Raw genomic sequence first — 15,858 nt, 5'->3', positions numbered from 1 at the left:
TGTCAAACCCCTCTACCAAACCACCCCCCCCCCCCCAAAAAAAAAAAAATACTACTGGCAATGTACTCTGAAGAATTTTCATTGTATAAAAAAGCATTGCATATAACCAGATCTTGTGAGAATGAGTGTATAAAATGGAATCGAGTAACAAAAACGGTGTTATGGTGTATTGTTCAAGTGGTGTGAATAAGAAGCACTCTAGAATGATTCAAAAACGCCCCCTTTTCTGGTCACTACAAAGCTGTAATAAAAATGCAAAAACTTTTTTTTCTTTTCTTTGACTTCTACTTTCAAAACTTTTTATTAAGTTCAGGGAGGTCGGATAGATTGTCCTGATGCTTTCAAACTGGAAATCGAACGCAGGTGAAGGATTGGTGAAGAAAGTTCTCTCTTGCTCTCTCGGTTTCCTTTATTAAAGCTGTGCCAGTGGTTGAATTTAATAAATAAGTTTGTTGTGTAGTCCATCCAGTCCCCATAAAAGTTAATCTGTTTTCTTCTCCATGATATTTTTTTCTTCCTGATCTTCGTCCGTCACCTCCGGAGAGTTTTCTTGGGTTTTGTCCTCATCTTGTTCCTCCTCGCTGCCCTCGTCTGACTGGTCGGGGTCAATCACGTCCTTCCTGGTCATGTTCTCAGCTCCATCGTCCGTGTCCGCCGTGCAGATTCCGTAGCACATAATGCTGATGACCCCCAGCGGCAGGCCGAACAGGAAGCAGCCCAGGAGGGGGGAACTCTTGAATACAGACTATTTATGAAAGAAACATTCACAGATGCAGTTAGAATGGGGGAGACTACAAGGACATAAATGAGATATTGCAAAGAGAAGACAAAAAAAAAGTCAATTCACAAAACTTCTAATAAATCACTTATATTTCAATTTTCACCTAATTAATAAAAATAACCTTCCAGCACATTTACAAGCAGAATAATCCCTCTAAGTAAGTTGTTCCTAATTGACTTCATTTTAATATCACTTTTCTTACCTTATTTATATAGTTATTTTGCTCTTTTGGAGCTTAAAGGGTTTCCCTGGAGGGTGTTGAAGATAAAAACAGACACTTACCTGGGGCATCCATCAGCCACCTGTAGCAGTAATGTCTCACGCCGTCCTCCTCCGTTTTCCACCGCCGGTCCCGGTCTAGCGCCCAACTGTGGCTGTGCGGCCGTTGCTGCGCGCCTGCTCGCATCATCGGAAGCTTACTGCACGGGCACAGTACAAGAAAACTTCACCACTATAGAAAAATACACTCCATAGGCTCAAACTTGCGTTTGTGGTTTATTGAGCAAGACACACTACATGTTACGAGTCTCCTGACGAGTCAGGACAGCAAGACACACTACATGTTACGAGTCTCCTGACTCGTCAGGAGTCCTGACTCGTCAGGAGACTCGTAACATGTAGTGTGTCTTGCTCAATAAACCACAAACGCAAGTTTGAGCCTGTGGAGTGCCTTTTTCTATAGTGGTGAAGTTTTCGTTTGGCAGGAGTGGTGGACCTGCAGAGAAAGTGCACCGGCATACGCTACCTTATCAAGGTGAGCTGTACTTGAGCTCCAAGGAGGAGATTTTGTTTGCACAGTACAAGAAAACTTTGCGACTCCATGTGGCAGCCAGTTAAATCCCTGGATCAACTCTCCTGGGAATTACCTAGTAATTATAGCCGTGGATGCCCTTCAATGTTATCCTGGATCATAAGGATGAGATAGTAATTTTCGCATTTTTGCCTAAATCTTTTTGAGAAAATATAATGGAATTTTTGCACGACACATATTTTCGCCAAATGGGTTTCTTTGTGAGTCGTGACCATTACCTGCACTGCATTTGGTGAAATGGGGTTTTTCTCGTGCTCAAACGTTTTTGTGAATATTGTCATCTGTGCAAAAATGTGACATTTTTCTGAAACGTATGTCAAAATGAAAATGGGCCCATTTCACTTGTTGTGCCCACAATTGCAGTGGGATGAGGAATTGACAGCGATTCAGGTCATTTGTGCGTTACATAAGTGGCTATAAGTGGAAAAGCCAAGGCACCACGCTATACAGTCTGTGGCTACAAATTTCCACCTATAGCCACTGATTGTGGCTTTTAAAGAGACACTGAAGCGGAAAAAAATATATGATATAATGAATTGGTTGTGTACTATGAATAATTACTAGAAGATTAGCAGCAAAGAAAATATTCTCATATTTTTATTTTCAGGTATATAGTGGTTTTTCTAACATTGCATCATTCTATAATATGTGCAGATTACACAACACTCAGCATTCAAAATGAGTCTTTCAGAGCAGTCTGTGAAGTAATAAACTCTCCTCTGCTAGAGGAAAAGTAAACAGTTCAATTACAGTTGAGATAATAAAAGTCAGATAACAGCCCTCTGCACGACTTTGAAAGTCGGAGAGCTTAATGGCTTGTTTGCATAGAGATAACAACTGGAGTTTCATAACTCTTCCTGTACTGGAAACAATTACACTGATGTATCTGATCTTAATGTTTTATTTCTTAGCTGTACTACACATACAAATCATAATATCATCATTTTTTTTTCGCTTCAGTGTCTCTTTAACTTGGCCTATGGAGGTGCCTAAATTACCCATTGAGATATTTTGCGGCAAATCGATGTGGAATTGCCAGGGGTTGGGAAGGGGGAATTGGCCAGTTAGGTATCAGTTGGGAGTTGGTTAGGGTTAGGCACTTTGCAGCAGGGGATCAGTGGTCAGGCAGTGGTTGGGGAGTGTGATACGTTAGTGACATGCCTGTCTTTATGTATGGATCCTTTAATGTATGGATTACTGTTCACGTATATATGTTAAATGTGTTCTCTGTCTAGTACTGGATGAGTTAATTTGGTTTAACACAGCAACTGGAGACGTTGCTGTATTTTGTCTGTCCTTGTGCAGAGTAAGAACAATGAATTGCTGTGCAATAAGTTACATTTCTTACATTTGCTCACATTCTTTGTCCACAAAGCAACACCAAAAAAGCAACATGTTCTTCTTGCCCTTGGGTAGAAGAACAACATGTTTTTGTTCACTGTTGATTGGCAACATGTGGTCTTTCTGTGCCTGTGCGCAGTGAGAGCATGTTCTGATCACGCGCTAAAATAGCAACATATGATCTTTCTGCGCTTGCGCGGAATAAGATCATGTTGTGATCAAGCGCTGAGGCAGCATCAGCAGCATGTGTCCTTTCTGCGCTTGCGTGGAATGGAAGCATGTTCTGATTAGCTGCTTGTGCGCTTGCGCGGTTATGATGATTCTGTCCGTTAAAGGCAGGGGGAAAACACTTTGACTTTGGGATCTTTCCAGATGATCAGCAGACGTGCTGTTCGTGTATGTTCCAGTTGTTTCCCCTGCCGAGGTCGCTGAGGTCCCCCGATCCTCCATGGGTGATGTCTACAACAGCTTGGTAACGTGTTGATGCATACTTCTAATTACTCAAACTAACTATGATTCTGCAGGCTTAGATAATATTGTAACAGGATTGTAGGACTAAATAAACTATTTCTTTAAGTTTTATATACATGTTTTGCAGCAATTTTGTTTATTCCCATCTTTGATTGGTGAGCGAAGTTAGAGGGTTTAAAAACCCTATTTGCTTAGGCAAAACATTAATTGGCGTAGTCGGCAGGATCCTTCCTTTTAATTTGTTGAATTGTATGCTCAGATTTGGTTGATATTTTGCCCAGTGGCTCCCCTGTGCACCAGGAGTCATTGTGCAAAGTTTTGCAAATTGAGGGTTCAAATCGATATATCTCATTAAAGGAAAGAGATATTGAGATTTTGCAAACAGTTTCAATATCTACTCAAACAGAGGTAGCATTTAAGCTACTTGGCATTTTGCCAAAAGTTTCAAAGTGAGGTAACTTTTGAACCGAATATCAGGGTGTACTTGGACTTGGGGTGTAGTCATACTTTGATGAGGGTCACCTCTGGTCTAAATCCCGCTCACTTGGCAGAAAGCAAAAAAATTCAACATGTTTAAAAGGATGGATAAAACGAAAAATGAAAGTGTAGTGGAGATTCCCGGCTGGTCCGGACTTCCCTACAGCATTCTAGTTCAAGAATTAGTGAATTGTGTGCCTGCAGAGTGATGGGAGAGTAAGTTGGGAGATGTTAAACCTCTAGATGTAGTGCATACTCTAGAGGGTGTGTGTCCCTGTTAAGTCAGGTGATGCAACTGCCTTAGGGCAGAGCCCCTTAATGTTGTTAATGTACTTAAGGGGGTCCCCGTTAAAGCGGGTGATGTTGTCGCTCTCGGGCGACGTAGTGGGATGTTGCTGACAACTTACAGAAAGGTTTGATAAAGATTGTGTGAGTTAAAAGAATCAGAAATCCTCAATGTTGTTAAATTACTTGAGGGTATAGGCTTAAAGTGTACAAATATATTGTCCAAGCAGGAGTTATTAGAAATCCTGACAAATAGGATTCATATGTCTGGGATTCCAATGCTGCAAATGATGATTGCATCATTTGTCCTGCGGATCTCATTTTTCAATCCTAAATTAGACTCTTTAATTGAAATAATGAGAATAAAGAAGATCATTGGGGTTATCAAAATTGAAGAAACAAAAAATTTAAATGTAACATTTTTAAGAAATGTGCTGGAGGAAGTAGTTGAGGAAGAGACTCCTATGATCACATATTTTGGATTGTTATCAGTGGAGCAGGGAGCTTCTGTAAATAAAAAGAAGTCAAACTCTGCCGCTGATCATTGCACAGAAATAGGACAGTGTGCATTTAGCTGGGTTGAATATAAGTATATAAGGGTTAGTAAAGTAATGTTTTTTGTTTTGTTTTTTTTTCCTGTTTTTGTTTTTTAGACTTTAGCACAAATGTATTTTGTTGGATTTGAAAAGAATAGGAATAGCTGGGAGCTTTCTTCAGGTTGTTACTGCTGTTTTGTTCCTTTTAAGGAAAATCCCATACTCTTGATGATCAGGAAAAAAAAAACAGGGATGGGAAATAAGGGATAGAGAGTAACCTGACAGCGAATCTCAGATTTTCCTACTAAGTTTTTAATACAGTCTGTGTCTTTGTTGCATAGATATGGAAGTATATTCTCCACAGAAATTTGGAGTGCTGTGTTTAAACTTGTAAAGCAAATTCCTAAAAGTGACAGTACCCCACTGCACTGGCAGAGTTAAAATGGTAATATAATCTGGACAAGAAAGGTGGGTTAACTTTTGTTGTTTTTAGTGAATGCTTTATATGGTGTATCTGCTATAGTGAGTTTTGAATAATTGTGTATTCATATGTCTGGTTTTGAAAGCATAGAGGAATGTTTGAAGAAAAAAAAAAAAACATTTGTGCACGAGTGTTGAGAGCTCCTAAGGAATGTGTGCGAGCCGGTGAGTGAGTATTTGAGATGCTGCTCTCCCCAGTAGAGGGTGCTTGGCACACATTTTAATAGGGGTACATGCTGTATATTGTTAGAAAACATTGACCTTTAACTCTTACTTCATAGGATATACTTGTTCTTTGATAAAATATAGTAGGAAAAGAGATGAGAGATTGTAACGCAACTGGCTTGTGTGTGACGGTGTGTGTGTCTTGTTTGGTGCAGCACTGTGAGTGTACCGTCCATTTAAGTTTGTTACTGAAGTCAGTGTTGAAATAAAGTTATGAAAATAATTTTATTTCAGCTGTGTAGTGAATGTCTCGTCTATATCAAATGGGCTTGGAAATGTATCAGACTATTTAAGATTGATTGATTGATCGATCAATTGATTAAGTAAGTATGGAAAGTTCTGCAGTACATATATTTTAAGGGCCAGGGGGTGAAGAGAATGTGATATCTACGTAAGTTATGGTGCGGATGCTGAGCTAGTGAAATAGAATGATGATTGGGCAGTTATAGACCAGCAAAGATAATTGGCAAATAATACAGCTGATTATTTTGGGTTTTGCTAGAATTTCAAAACCCCTGCAAATATTCACATTTTGCATACAGGGTTAAATGTGATTATTCTGCTGATGTCAGGGTGATATCTGTGCCAGCAATTTTTCCCCTGGTTCCCTTGTTTTTAGCTATAATTCTGCAGGAGTGTTTACCTGTTGAGCTAAAGGGTTGTGAATGTTGTTGTACTGACTAGCTGAATGACATAAGTGTCAGAATGTGTTGATGAAGTGTGAATTGAGTTGTTTCAAATGAACTGTGTGAAGTCTGGTTTGATTCTTTACGGATATAGAGAGAGTGTATTATATGTTCAAGAATACCTCTGTTAAAGATGCTAGAATTTATGCATATTCTGGTTTAGAATGATAAAATAATGCAAACAAACTGTGAAGATAACAGATTTTGTTTATACCAGGTCATTCTAATAAACCTAGGGGAGGTGCTGTGTATATACAGGCCAAAGAGTCATATAGCCCAGGTTCTCCTGAGGGCCCTTTTACACTTAATGTGTTAATATGCATTAGTACGCATACATTTTTAGTTTTGTTTTGTTTTTTGTTCCCAATGGCAGTATACTGCAAAAAAGGCTTACATTTTTTTTTTCCTTCCAGTGTATAGTGTGAAAGAAGCCATAGGGGAACATGGACACTGGATTGTACATCACTTGTTATTTCGGTTACAGCTGACAGCAGCTGATTAAGTGTAAAGGGACCCTAATTCCTTTATTTGTAGAGAGGGAAGCCTTTCAGTAAGGGGTGGTATACATTTTAGTTCCACTAATGTGGTAAATGTTAGAGACAAAATTTGGGTTTAAAGGGAAGGTCCAAGCAAAAAAAAAAAAATGAGTTTCACTTACCTGGGGCTTCTACCAGCCCCATGCAGCCATCCTGTGCCCTCGTAGTCACTCACTGCTACTCCAATCCCCCGCTGGCAGCTTTCTGACCTCGGAGGTCAGGGCCAAATTGCGTACATTTTTACACATTCCCGCTAGTGCAGGAACATTAACGCATACATTTTTACGTGTTAGTGGTGCAACGCGTAAATTTTTGTTCCTGCACTAGCTGGAATGCGTAAAAATGTATGCAATGTGGCCCTGACCTCCGAGGTCAGAAAGCTGCCAGTGGGGGACTGGAGCAGCAGTGAGTGACTACAAGGGCACAGGATGGCTACATGAGGCTGGTAGAAGCCCCAGGTAAGTAAAACTCATTTTTTTTTTTTGCTTGAACCTTCCCTTTAAGGACCAACTGGTCCTCCAGACAAAGCTGAGGTAGTTGCTAAAGGGAAGAACAAAACTTTACTGATAATTTAGTTTAAAAAAGAGCAGTGGGAGCATGTCCCGCAAGAAAAATGTTACTTTCAAGAATGATTTATACTTGTTTGTATTTATAGATCATTATCGTGCATGTTATATGCTTGGACTCCTTGGTATCGTTTTGTTGATCGCTTCAGAGGTTGGAGCCTGGACTCCGGGCACTACGCTAGTGCCTATAAATTCAACTGCTTCCCAATGGATGATGATAAACCGCACAAAGTCCAGTCCAATCAGGAGTGCCGAGCTGGAGGCTGCTGTACAGTTGCTAATTTAACTCTTTCTGGAACTGTGCGGCAGGTGCCTAGTCCTGCTAAAAGACCACATTACCCATGTCCACTACAATTGGGTGATAAGAAGATTAAGGATTTAGGAACATTCTTTGCATTGCATCGAGATGAGGGGTATCTTAATATCTACCTGTGTTACTAGTTGGCACCTCAGCTTGAGTGGGGTTAAACATGTGTAAGGATGCTACTGATATTTTTTAAATGTCCATTCCACTACAAGGATTGCAATGGTTATTCGTGAACATTAATGTCTACAATTGATCCAGGACAGTTCGACATGCTCAAAAGACTGTTCTGCATACTCAGATAACTTTTCCTCCTTCAAAGACTTGTCCAAAGGGCCGTATCAAAAGAGCTTGGCATGATACCTTGCTTGTTGGTTATGGCTCTCTTACTGGAACTTTAAATGGCTTTGATATTGAGACTCTTGCTAATAGATTGCATAATGCAGGAAGTAAAATAAATGATGCTTTGACTTTACAGGCTAAATGAATGCCAACCATACATTATCCTGCTATGATTAGTGCTGGTGTTGATAAGGATTGCTGATATAACTGGTTCGTCTGTATATTTTACTAATCAGTTTGATACTAACATGACAATGTTTGTTGATTGGACTGTCTGTACATTGCAAACCATTTATCAGATTCAACAGAAATCCTCTATGCAATTAGCATTAATGACTGGTAATGAACAAGTATGGAGGTCAGTTTTTTAATTCTTCAGTTCCCCAAGATTGGTGGATACATTTGGAATCTGAGAAAATGACATGCAATGATACAGTCTGCACGGGTAGTATTGTAATGTATGTCACCAACATGTCTTTCATGTGTAAATTTGTGGTCATGCCTTTGATTATGGGTGCTCCTGGTTTTCAGCATTTCTGGCAACCGGAGTTCCATGGTTCACATGTTGATGAGCGTAATCAAACACATGACCTTTCATTTTGTGATAGTACCCTAGAAGGTACTATTTGTAAATTGCAGTCGGCAGTTTATTAACCTTGCCTTTTGCAGAATACTATTAATGTCTGCAAATGGACTGTCCTTCCATTAACTTATGAAATGATGGTGGAGATTGCTCCACAACTGATATGTTTGGTGACAAATGTTTCAGTAATACCCCATATGGTCAATCCTTTTTCAGGGTGTTTGTCTAATGTTTCTAGCATAACTTGGCATAATTAATCTTTTTTATTGCAGGGGGATAGGGAAACCTCAGTGGCTAAATTTTGGTCCCCAATTATGCCTGATATGCCTAATTGGGATTTTAACTTGACGCGGTTACATAAATTAATGAATGCTTCTGAAGACGTTCAGAAACATATTGTTTTATTAAATAAAACTCTTGCGCAGCATATTCTGTCTACCACTATTGTTGCTGATAAAATTGTGAAAGTTGGCTCTTCTATTGCAGATGCCACATCACATCATTGGTGGGATATATTTATGGGATATTCTTTTAGTGCTACTTCTGTGTTGAACTTTGTTATTCATCCAGTGCTAGTCTTATGTATTGTGATGTTCCTCATTACATTGTGGAACTGTTATGTGGCTTATCGGCTTTGCCGTCGGTCTAAGGTTAGGTTTGCAACATATGCAGGGCCGGATTTGTACTTTTTACCGCCCAAGGCCCATTGTCCTCAACTGCGCCCCCCCCCCCCCCCGAATTACTCTTGCGTGGGGAGCCCATCATAGTGCTTAAAGTAACCTGCTTCATCTGAGGAGGGGTGCACTTCTCTCCCCCATCCCAAGGGTCTCCTCCAGTGCTGCCCTGTAGCTGCAGCTCAGATAAAACTGCTGCAGCTCAGAGTAGCACAGCAGAGCATGGTATTTTAAAGGGAAATCATCCCGGGTGGGGTACTTTTCTCAGGAGGGGGAAGCCTCTAGATCCTAATGATGCTTCCCATGTCCTCCCCAGCAGCATGGATCCAGCGCTCGCTCCCCTGGCAAAATGGACACCATAATATTTACACTGCGAGCCTCGTGCAGGTGCAGTATCCGCTTCTTGCACAGGTGAAAATAGCTGAGCCCGAAAGGGTCTGTTCTACTGCAGAGGCGCAAGCCACCTGCCGAGTAGAGTAGACCCCGATCAGGCTCTGATATTTCCACCTGAGCCTAACCGGAAAGCAGCAGCTGCACCTGCACAGAGCGCATTGTTCAGGGTGACCCAGTGGTGGCAACCGAAGTACACCTGTGCAGACTTTCCACGTGGCCAACACTTGATCGGGGGTGCTAAGGAAGACAAGGGAAGCCTCATTATGATCCAGTGGCTTCCCCCTTCTGATGTATCTCCCAGTGGCACTTGTTTCACTACAGGTACGCTTTAAATACTGTGCTTGCCCAGGTTCACACACCTTTCCTCTGGTCTTTTATAGTTACATAGCTACATAGTTACATAGTTATTTTGGTTGAAAAAAGACATACGTCCATCGAGTTCAACCAGTACAAAGTACAACACCAGCCTGCTCCCTCACATATCCCTGTTGATCCAGAGGAAGGCGAAAAAACCCTTACAAGGCATGGTCCAATTAGCCCCTAAAGGGAAAAATTCCTTCCCGACTCCAGATGGCAATCAGATAAAATCCCTGGATCAACATCATTAGGCATTACCTAGTAATTGTAGCCATGGATGTCTTTCAACGCAAGGAAAGCATCTAAGCCCCCTTTAAATGCAGGTATAGAGTTTGCCATAACGACTTCCTGTGGCAATGCATTCCACATCTTAATCACTCTTACTGTAAAGAACCCTTTCCTAAATAAATGGCTAAAACGTTTTTCCTCCATGCGCAGATCATGTCCTCTAGTCCTTTGAGAAGGCCTAGGGACAAAAAGCTCATCCGCCAAGGTATTATATTGCCCTCTGATGTATTTATACATGTTAATTAGATCCCCTCTAAGGCGTCTTTTCTCTAGACTAAATAAACCCAGTTTATCTAACCTTTCTTGATAAGTGAGACCTTCCATCCCACGCATCAATTTTGTTGCTCGTCTCTGCACCTGCTCTAAAACTGCAATATCTTTTTTGTAATGTGGTGCCCAGAACTGAATTCCATATTCCAGATGTGGCCTTACTAGAGAGTTAAACAGGGGCAATATTATGCTAGCATCTCGAGTTTTTATTTCCCTTTTAATGCATCCCAAAATTTTGTTAGCTTTAGCTGCAGCTGCTTGGCATTGAGTACGATTATTTAACTTGTTAATGAGTACTCCTAAGTCCTTCTCCAAGTTTGATGTCCCCAACTGTATCCCATTTATTTTGTATGGTGCTAGACCATTAGTACGTCCAAAATGCATGACCTTACATTTGTCAACATTGAATTTCATCTGCCATGTATGTGCCCATATAGCCATCCTATCCAGATCCTGTTGCAATATGACACTATCTTCCTGAGAGTTAATGATTCTGCACAATTTTGTATCATCTGCAAAAATAGCAACATTGCTCACTACTGCATCTACTAGGTCATTAATAAATAAATTGAAGAGCACTGGACCCAGAACAGACCCCTGTGGGACCCCACTGCTAACAGTCTCCCATTTTGAGTATGATCCATTGACCACAACTCTTTGTTTTCTGTCCATTAGCCAGTTCCCTATCCATGAACACAGACTCTTCCCCAGTCCTTGCATTCTCAACTTTTGCACCAGACTTTTGTGGGGAACAGTGTCGAAGGCCTTTGCAAAGTCCAAGTATATCACATCTACAGCATTCCCATTATCCATATTAGCATTCACTACCTCATAAAAGCTGAGCATGTTAGTCAAACAGGACCTGTCTTTAGTAAACCCTTTAGTCTTCACTGCAGCAGGAGCTATGCTGTAGCATACTTCTATACAGCTCCTGACATGACACAGAAGAACAACTGGGCGCTGTACAGAAGTATGCAGCATAAGGCCTGATTTACATTGGCACTGAAAAACAGACTGTTAGCAGACGGTGGTGGAACGGACCCTAACCGATGGTAACGGATCCAATGTTAACCTATGGACCTGTTCCCATTGCTCCGGTAGAATGAATCCGTTCTGCCAATATCTCAAACTTGGGTCAGCAACGATTGTACCAAATCAATGGAGTCACAGTGATCACATGCTAATTGCATGGATAAAAAACTGACACCTTATGTTTTTACATGGATCAGTTTTTCTTTATCTCAAGTGTGAACAGAGCCTTAAAGTACCTAGCTGCAATGAAAAACAGAGGAGAGTTTAGATCAGACCTGCCACTGGAATAGGTAGAATAACCATGCTTCGCTGTACTACACTGAATGTAGGGAGAGGGTGTCAGTGGTAGGGGGTATCACACACACTAGTTTGTATTTCTGCAGTACTGTTCAGCAAATGCATTTACACTAGATACATGTTATGTGAATGGCACACACATAACTTCTTAACAACAATGTGCTGCTGCCCTGTCAGCCTTCTCTCGTGGCCAGACGACCTTAAACTTACTTTTTCTTTCGTGGAGGTCTGCACTCTGCCCCTAGGATCCCATTCATCACTCCCAGCGGCACAGCAAAATATCCCCACCAATATATTACTGAGCAAAAAGCGCTGGGGAAGAGCAGACATTAGAAGCATACAGCAGATGCTAGTTTAAAAGTGAAGGACAAACGTCTGTAAGGATCTCCTGCTGTAATTTCTTTTTTGTCACAAAAAAACTTTTACTGTAAAAAAAAAGTGAATGACAGAGAGATACCGAAAAGGGGAGAAGCAAGGGAGTGCATCTATCCACACATGCTGGCTGCATCAAGAGTTTGGCAGAGGTGTTACCGAACAGTGTAGGCCGATTTCATTTCCTCCATCTTCTGCATCCCCGCCCCTCTGAATTTCCGATTTGCAGAAGCAAAGAGGAGGGCGGGGATACAAAGTGTTGCACTACCTCCTCTTCCATAGACTGAAAAGGGGGCGGAGAGAAGCATTTAATGACAGTGGGAAGGGCTGCAACGATGCGGCCACTACTCCTGTCATAATAGCAGCGCTTGGTCCATGTCTGTAGCTGCCCCTGCACACACAGATATGCTACTGTATTAAGAGTAGCGTTGGGCGGCTGCAGACAAACATGACACTGCATCATTGTGGGGAGTAGCACAGGCGGCCATTGGAACACTGATGTCTGTTTATTAACCCGCCCCTTCCGTGGCTCCGCCCTAGTTCCATGCCTAGGGGGCCTGCCCACAAATCCGGCCCTGAACATATGGTTCGTGAACACTAATCAAAAGCCGAATGTGATACGTTAGTGACATGCCTGTCTTTATGTATGGATCCTTTAATGTATGGATTACTGTTCACGTATATATGTTAAATGTGTTCTCTGTCTAGTACTGGATGAGTTAATTTGGTTTAACACAGCAACTGGAGACGTTGCTGTATTTTGTCTGTCCTTGTGCAGAGTAAGAACAATGAATTGCTGTGCAATAAGTTACATTTCTTACATTTGCTCACATTCTTTGTCCACAAAGCAACACCAAAAAAGCAACATGTTCTTCTTGCCCTTGGGTAGAAGAAAAACATGTTTTTGTTCACTGTTGATTGGCAACATGTGGTCTTTCTGCGCCTGCGCGCAGTGAGAGCATGTTCTGATCACGCGCTAAAACAGCAACATATGATCTTTCTGCGCTTGCGCGGAATAAGATCATGTTGTGATCACGCGCTGAGGCAGCATCAGCAGCATGTGTCCTTTCTGCGCTTGCGTGGAATGGAAGCATGTTCTGATTAGCTGCTTGTGCGCTTGCGCGGTTATGACGATTCTGTCCGTTAAAGGCAGGGGGAAAACACTTTGACTTTGGGATCTTTCCAGATGATCAGCAGACGTGCTGTTCGTGTATGTTCCAGTTGTTTCCCCTGCCGAGGTCGCTGAGGTCCCCCGATCCTCCATGGGTGATGTCTACAACAGCTTGGTAACGTGTTGATGCATACTTCTAATTACTCAAACTAACTATGATTCTGCAGGCTTAGATAATATTGTAACAGGATTGTAGGACTAAATAAACTATTTCTTTAAGTTTTATATACATGTTTTGCAGCAATTTTGTTTATTCCCATCTTTGAATGGTGAGCGAAGTTAGAGGGTTTAAAAACCCTATTTGCTTAGGCATAACAGGGAGGGACATAGTTAGTTGGAGGGCTCGTGTGAGAACAGGGTCAGGTGTTAGTAAAATATTGGTAATTTTTACCAATATTCTACTAATCGGACTTAAAGAGGAACTGTCGCAAAAATCTTAAAATTTAAAGCACATACAAATAGGAAGTACATTTCTCCCAGAGTAAAATGAGGCATAAATTACTTTTCTCCTATGTTGCTGTCACTTACAGTAAGTAGTAGAAATCTGACATTACAGACAGGTTTTGGACTAGCCCATCTCTTCATAGGGGGTTCTCAGGGTTTTCTTTATTTTTAAAAGCACTTAGTGAATGGCAGTTGCTCCGTCCAACTGCCAAAATAGTGTGCAGGGAGGCTGGTCAGCATCTTTGTTTTAATCATTTTCATGGAATGTATTTATAAATAATAAGGGCCATACTGAGAAACCCCCATGAAGAGATGGACTAGCCCAAAATCAGTCGGTAATGTCAGATTTCTACTACCTACTGTAAGTGAGAGCAACATAGGAGAAAAGTAATTTATGGCTCATTTTACTCTGGGAGAAATGTACTTATTTCTATGTGTTTAACCACCCTGGCGTTCTATTGTTTGCGCCAGGGTAAATACGCAGCGCTATTTTTTGAATATTTTTTTTTCAATCATGTAACTAGCCTAGCGCTAGCTGCATGATGCCCCCCTCCCTTCCGCATCCCTCCCACCCCTCCAATCGCCGCGGGCGCTATTATCCATAAGGAAATCCCGTTCTGAACGGGATTTCCTTTAGGGCTTCCCCCGTCGCCATGATGACGATTGCGATGACGTCATCGATGTCACAGGGAGTTCCGATCCACCCCTCAGTGCTGCCTGGCAGCCTGCGCAGGGGTCTCGGGAGGGGGGGGGGGACTGTTACGCGGCAGGTAGCGGCATATCAGTGGCGATCATCCCCAACACGCAGCAAGCAAAGTGCTTGCTGCGTGTTTTAAAAGAAAAACAATTATGAAAATCGGCCCAGCGGGGCCTGAGCAGTGCCCTCCGGCGGTAATTGATAGAGCTGAGCTCGTCATTACCGCCAAGGAGGTTAACATTTTAAGATTTTCGTGACAGTTCCTCTTTAAGTAGAGGAATATCGGTAATTTTTCAGATACTCCACTATCGCCTTTCTCTGACTCCCAAATTAAAGCAGAGCCCTTTTTAAATGTACGCAATGACACAGAGACAGCATTCTTATGGGAGGAGATTATGACTGCCTAGCAGATGACCCCCCCCCCAGGGGCGTAGCAATAGGGGGTGCAGAGGTAGCAACCGCATCGGGGCCCTTGGGCCAGAGGGGCCCCGCAGGGCCCTCCCTGAACTTCAGCATTAGCTCTCTATTGGATCTGTGCTCATAATAATCACTGCTATAGATACTTCGAATAGTGGTAATCATTAACAAACTGTTTCCCATCCCCGTATTACACCTCTGACACTGTAGTTGCCTTTGGCAGGTTTTGGCGCGCCATATCATTTGTTATGTACAGAGTGCTTGGGGGGCCCCATGTAAAACTTGCATCGGGGCCCACAGCTCCTAAGCTACGCCACTGCCCCCCCCCCCCCCCCGTTGGGAGGTCCCCCATAAATATTTGCTTAGGGTCCCTGCGATATCTAGTAATGCGCCTTGCTTGTCTAGGAATCCCGGCCATTTACTTACAACAACAGTAGAGCGGGCGTCGTAGGCGACTCTCTTGATGCGCTGCAGAATTCCATCCCCTCCCTGAGCCTGGAGATGGGGAGAAATGGAGAGAAAATTATATAGGCTGCCTTCAGTGACCAACGTTTACTCGATTACTGAACTAAAAACCCAACACCTTCAAGTACACCTGGAGCAGGGAGAGGGCAGACGTTCGATAATCCTTTCACAGGATGCCATTAAAATGCCTGTACATGCTCTAATCATATTGTGTATTGACTACTGCAACACCCTCCTCTGCAGTCTACCAAAAACCAGACTAGCACCTCTCCAGTCACTACTAAACTCTGCTGCTCGTCTCATCCACTTCTCCTCCCGCTTCTCTGATGCTGCCCCTCTCTGCCAATCCCTACTGACCTCTGCTGCCCGCCTCGTCCACCTCTCCTCCTGCTCCTCTGATGCTGCCCCTCTCTGCCAATCCCTACTTACTTCTGCTGCCAGCCTCATCCACCTCTCTTCCGATGCTGCCCCTATCTTCCAATCCCTACTTACTTCTGCTGCTCATCTCATCCACCTGTCCTTCCACTCCTCTGATGCTGCCCCTCTCTGCCAATCCC

General features: G+C 42.4%; 1 protein-coding gene and 1 long non-coding RNA gene across 2 annotated transcripts in view; one reads left to right on the top strand and one right to left on the bottom strand.

Annotated features, from left to right (window-relative positions):
* Positions 1-222: 222 nt before the first annotated feature.
* TMX3 (thioredoxin related transmembrane protein 3) overlaps positions 223-15,858 on the bottom strand; it is a 69,551-nt gene continuing 53,915 nt past the window's right edge. The window contains exons 15-16 of the mRNA XM_068238116.1: positions 15,263-15,331; positions 223-745 (exon numbers count right to left, since the gene is read on the bottom strand). Coding sequence (XP_068094217.1) covers positions 482-745; positions 15,263-15,331 — 333 coding nt within the window. The 3' untranslated portion in view covers positions 223-481. The remainder of the gene's footprint in view (positions 746-15,262; positions 15,332-15,858) is intronic.
* LOC137519242 (uncharacterized) lies at positions 3,083-8,003 on the top strand. Its single transcript, XR_011020990.1, has 2 exons — positions 3,083-5,170; positions 7,285-8,003. It is a non-coding gene; the product is annotated as an uncharacterized lncRNA (long non-coding RNA).

The sequence above is a fragment of the Hyperolius riggenbachi genome, chromosome 5 (genome assembly GCF_040937935.1).
Source record: "Hyperolius riggenbachi isolate aHypRig1 chromosome 5, aHypRig1.pri, whole genome shotgun sequence".
Classification (NCBI taxonomy): Eukaryota; Metazoa; Chordata; class Amphibia; order Anura; family Hyperoliidae; genus Hyperolius; species Hyperolius riggenbachi.
This window is presented reverse-complemented; position numbering and strand designations above follow the sequence as displayed.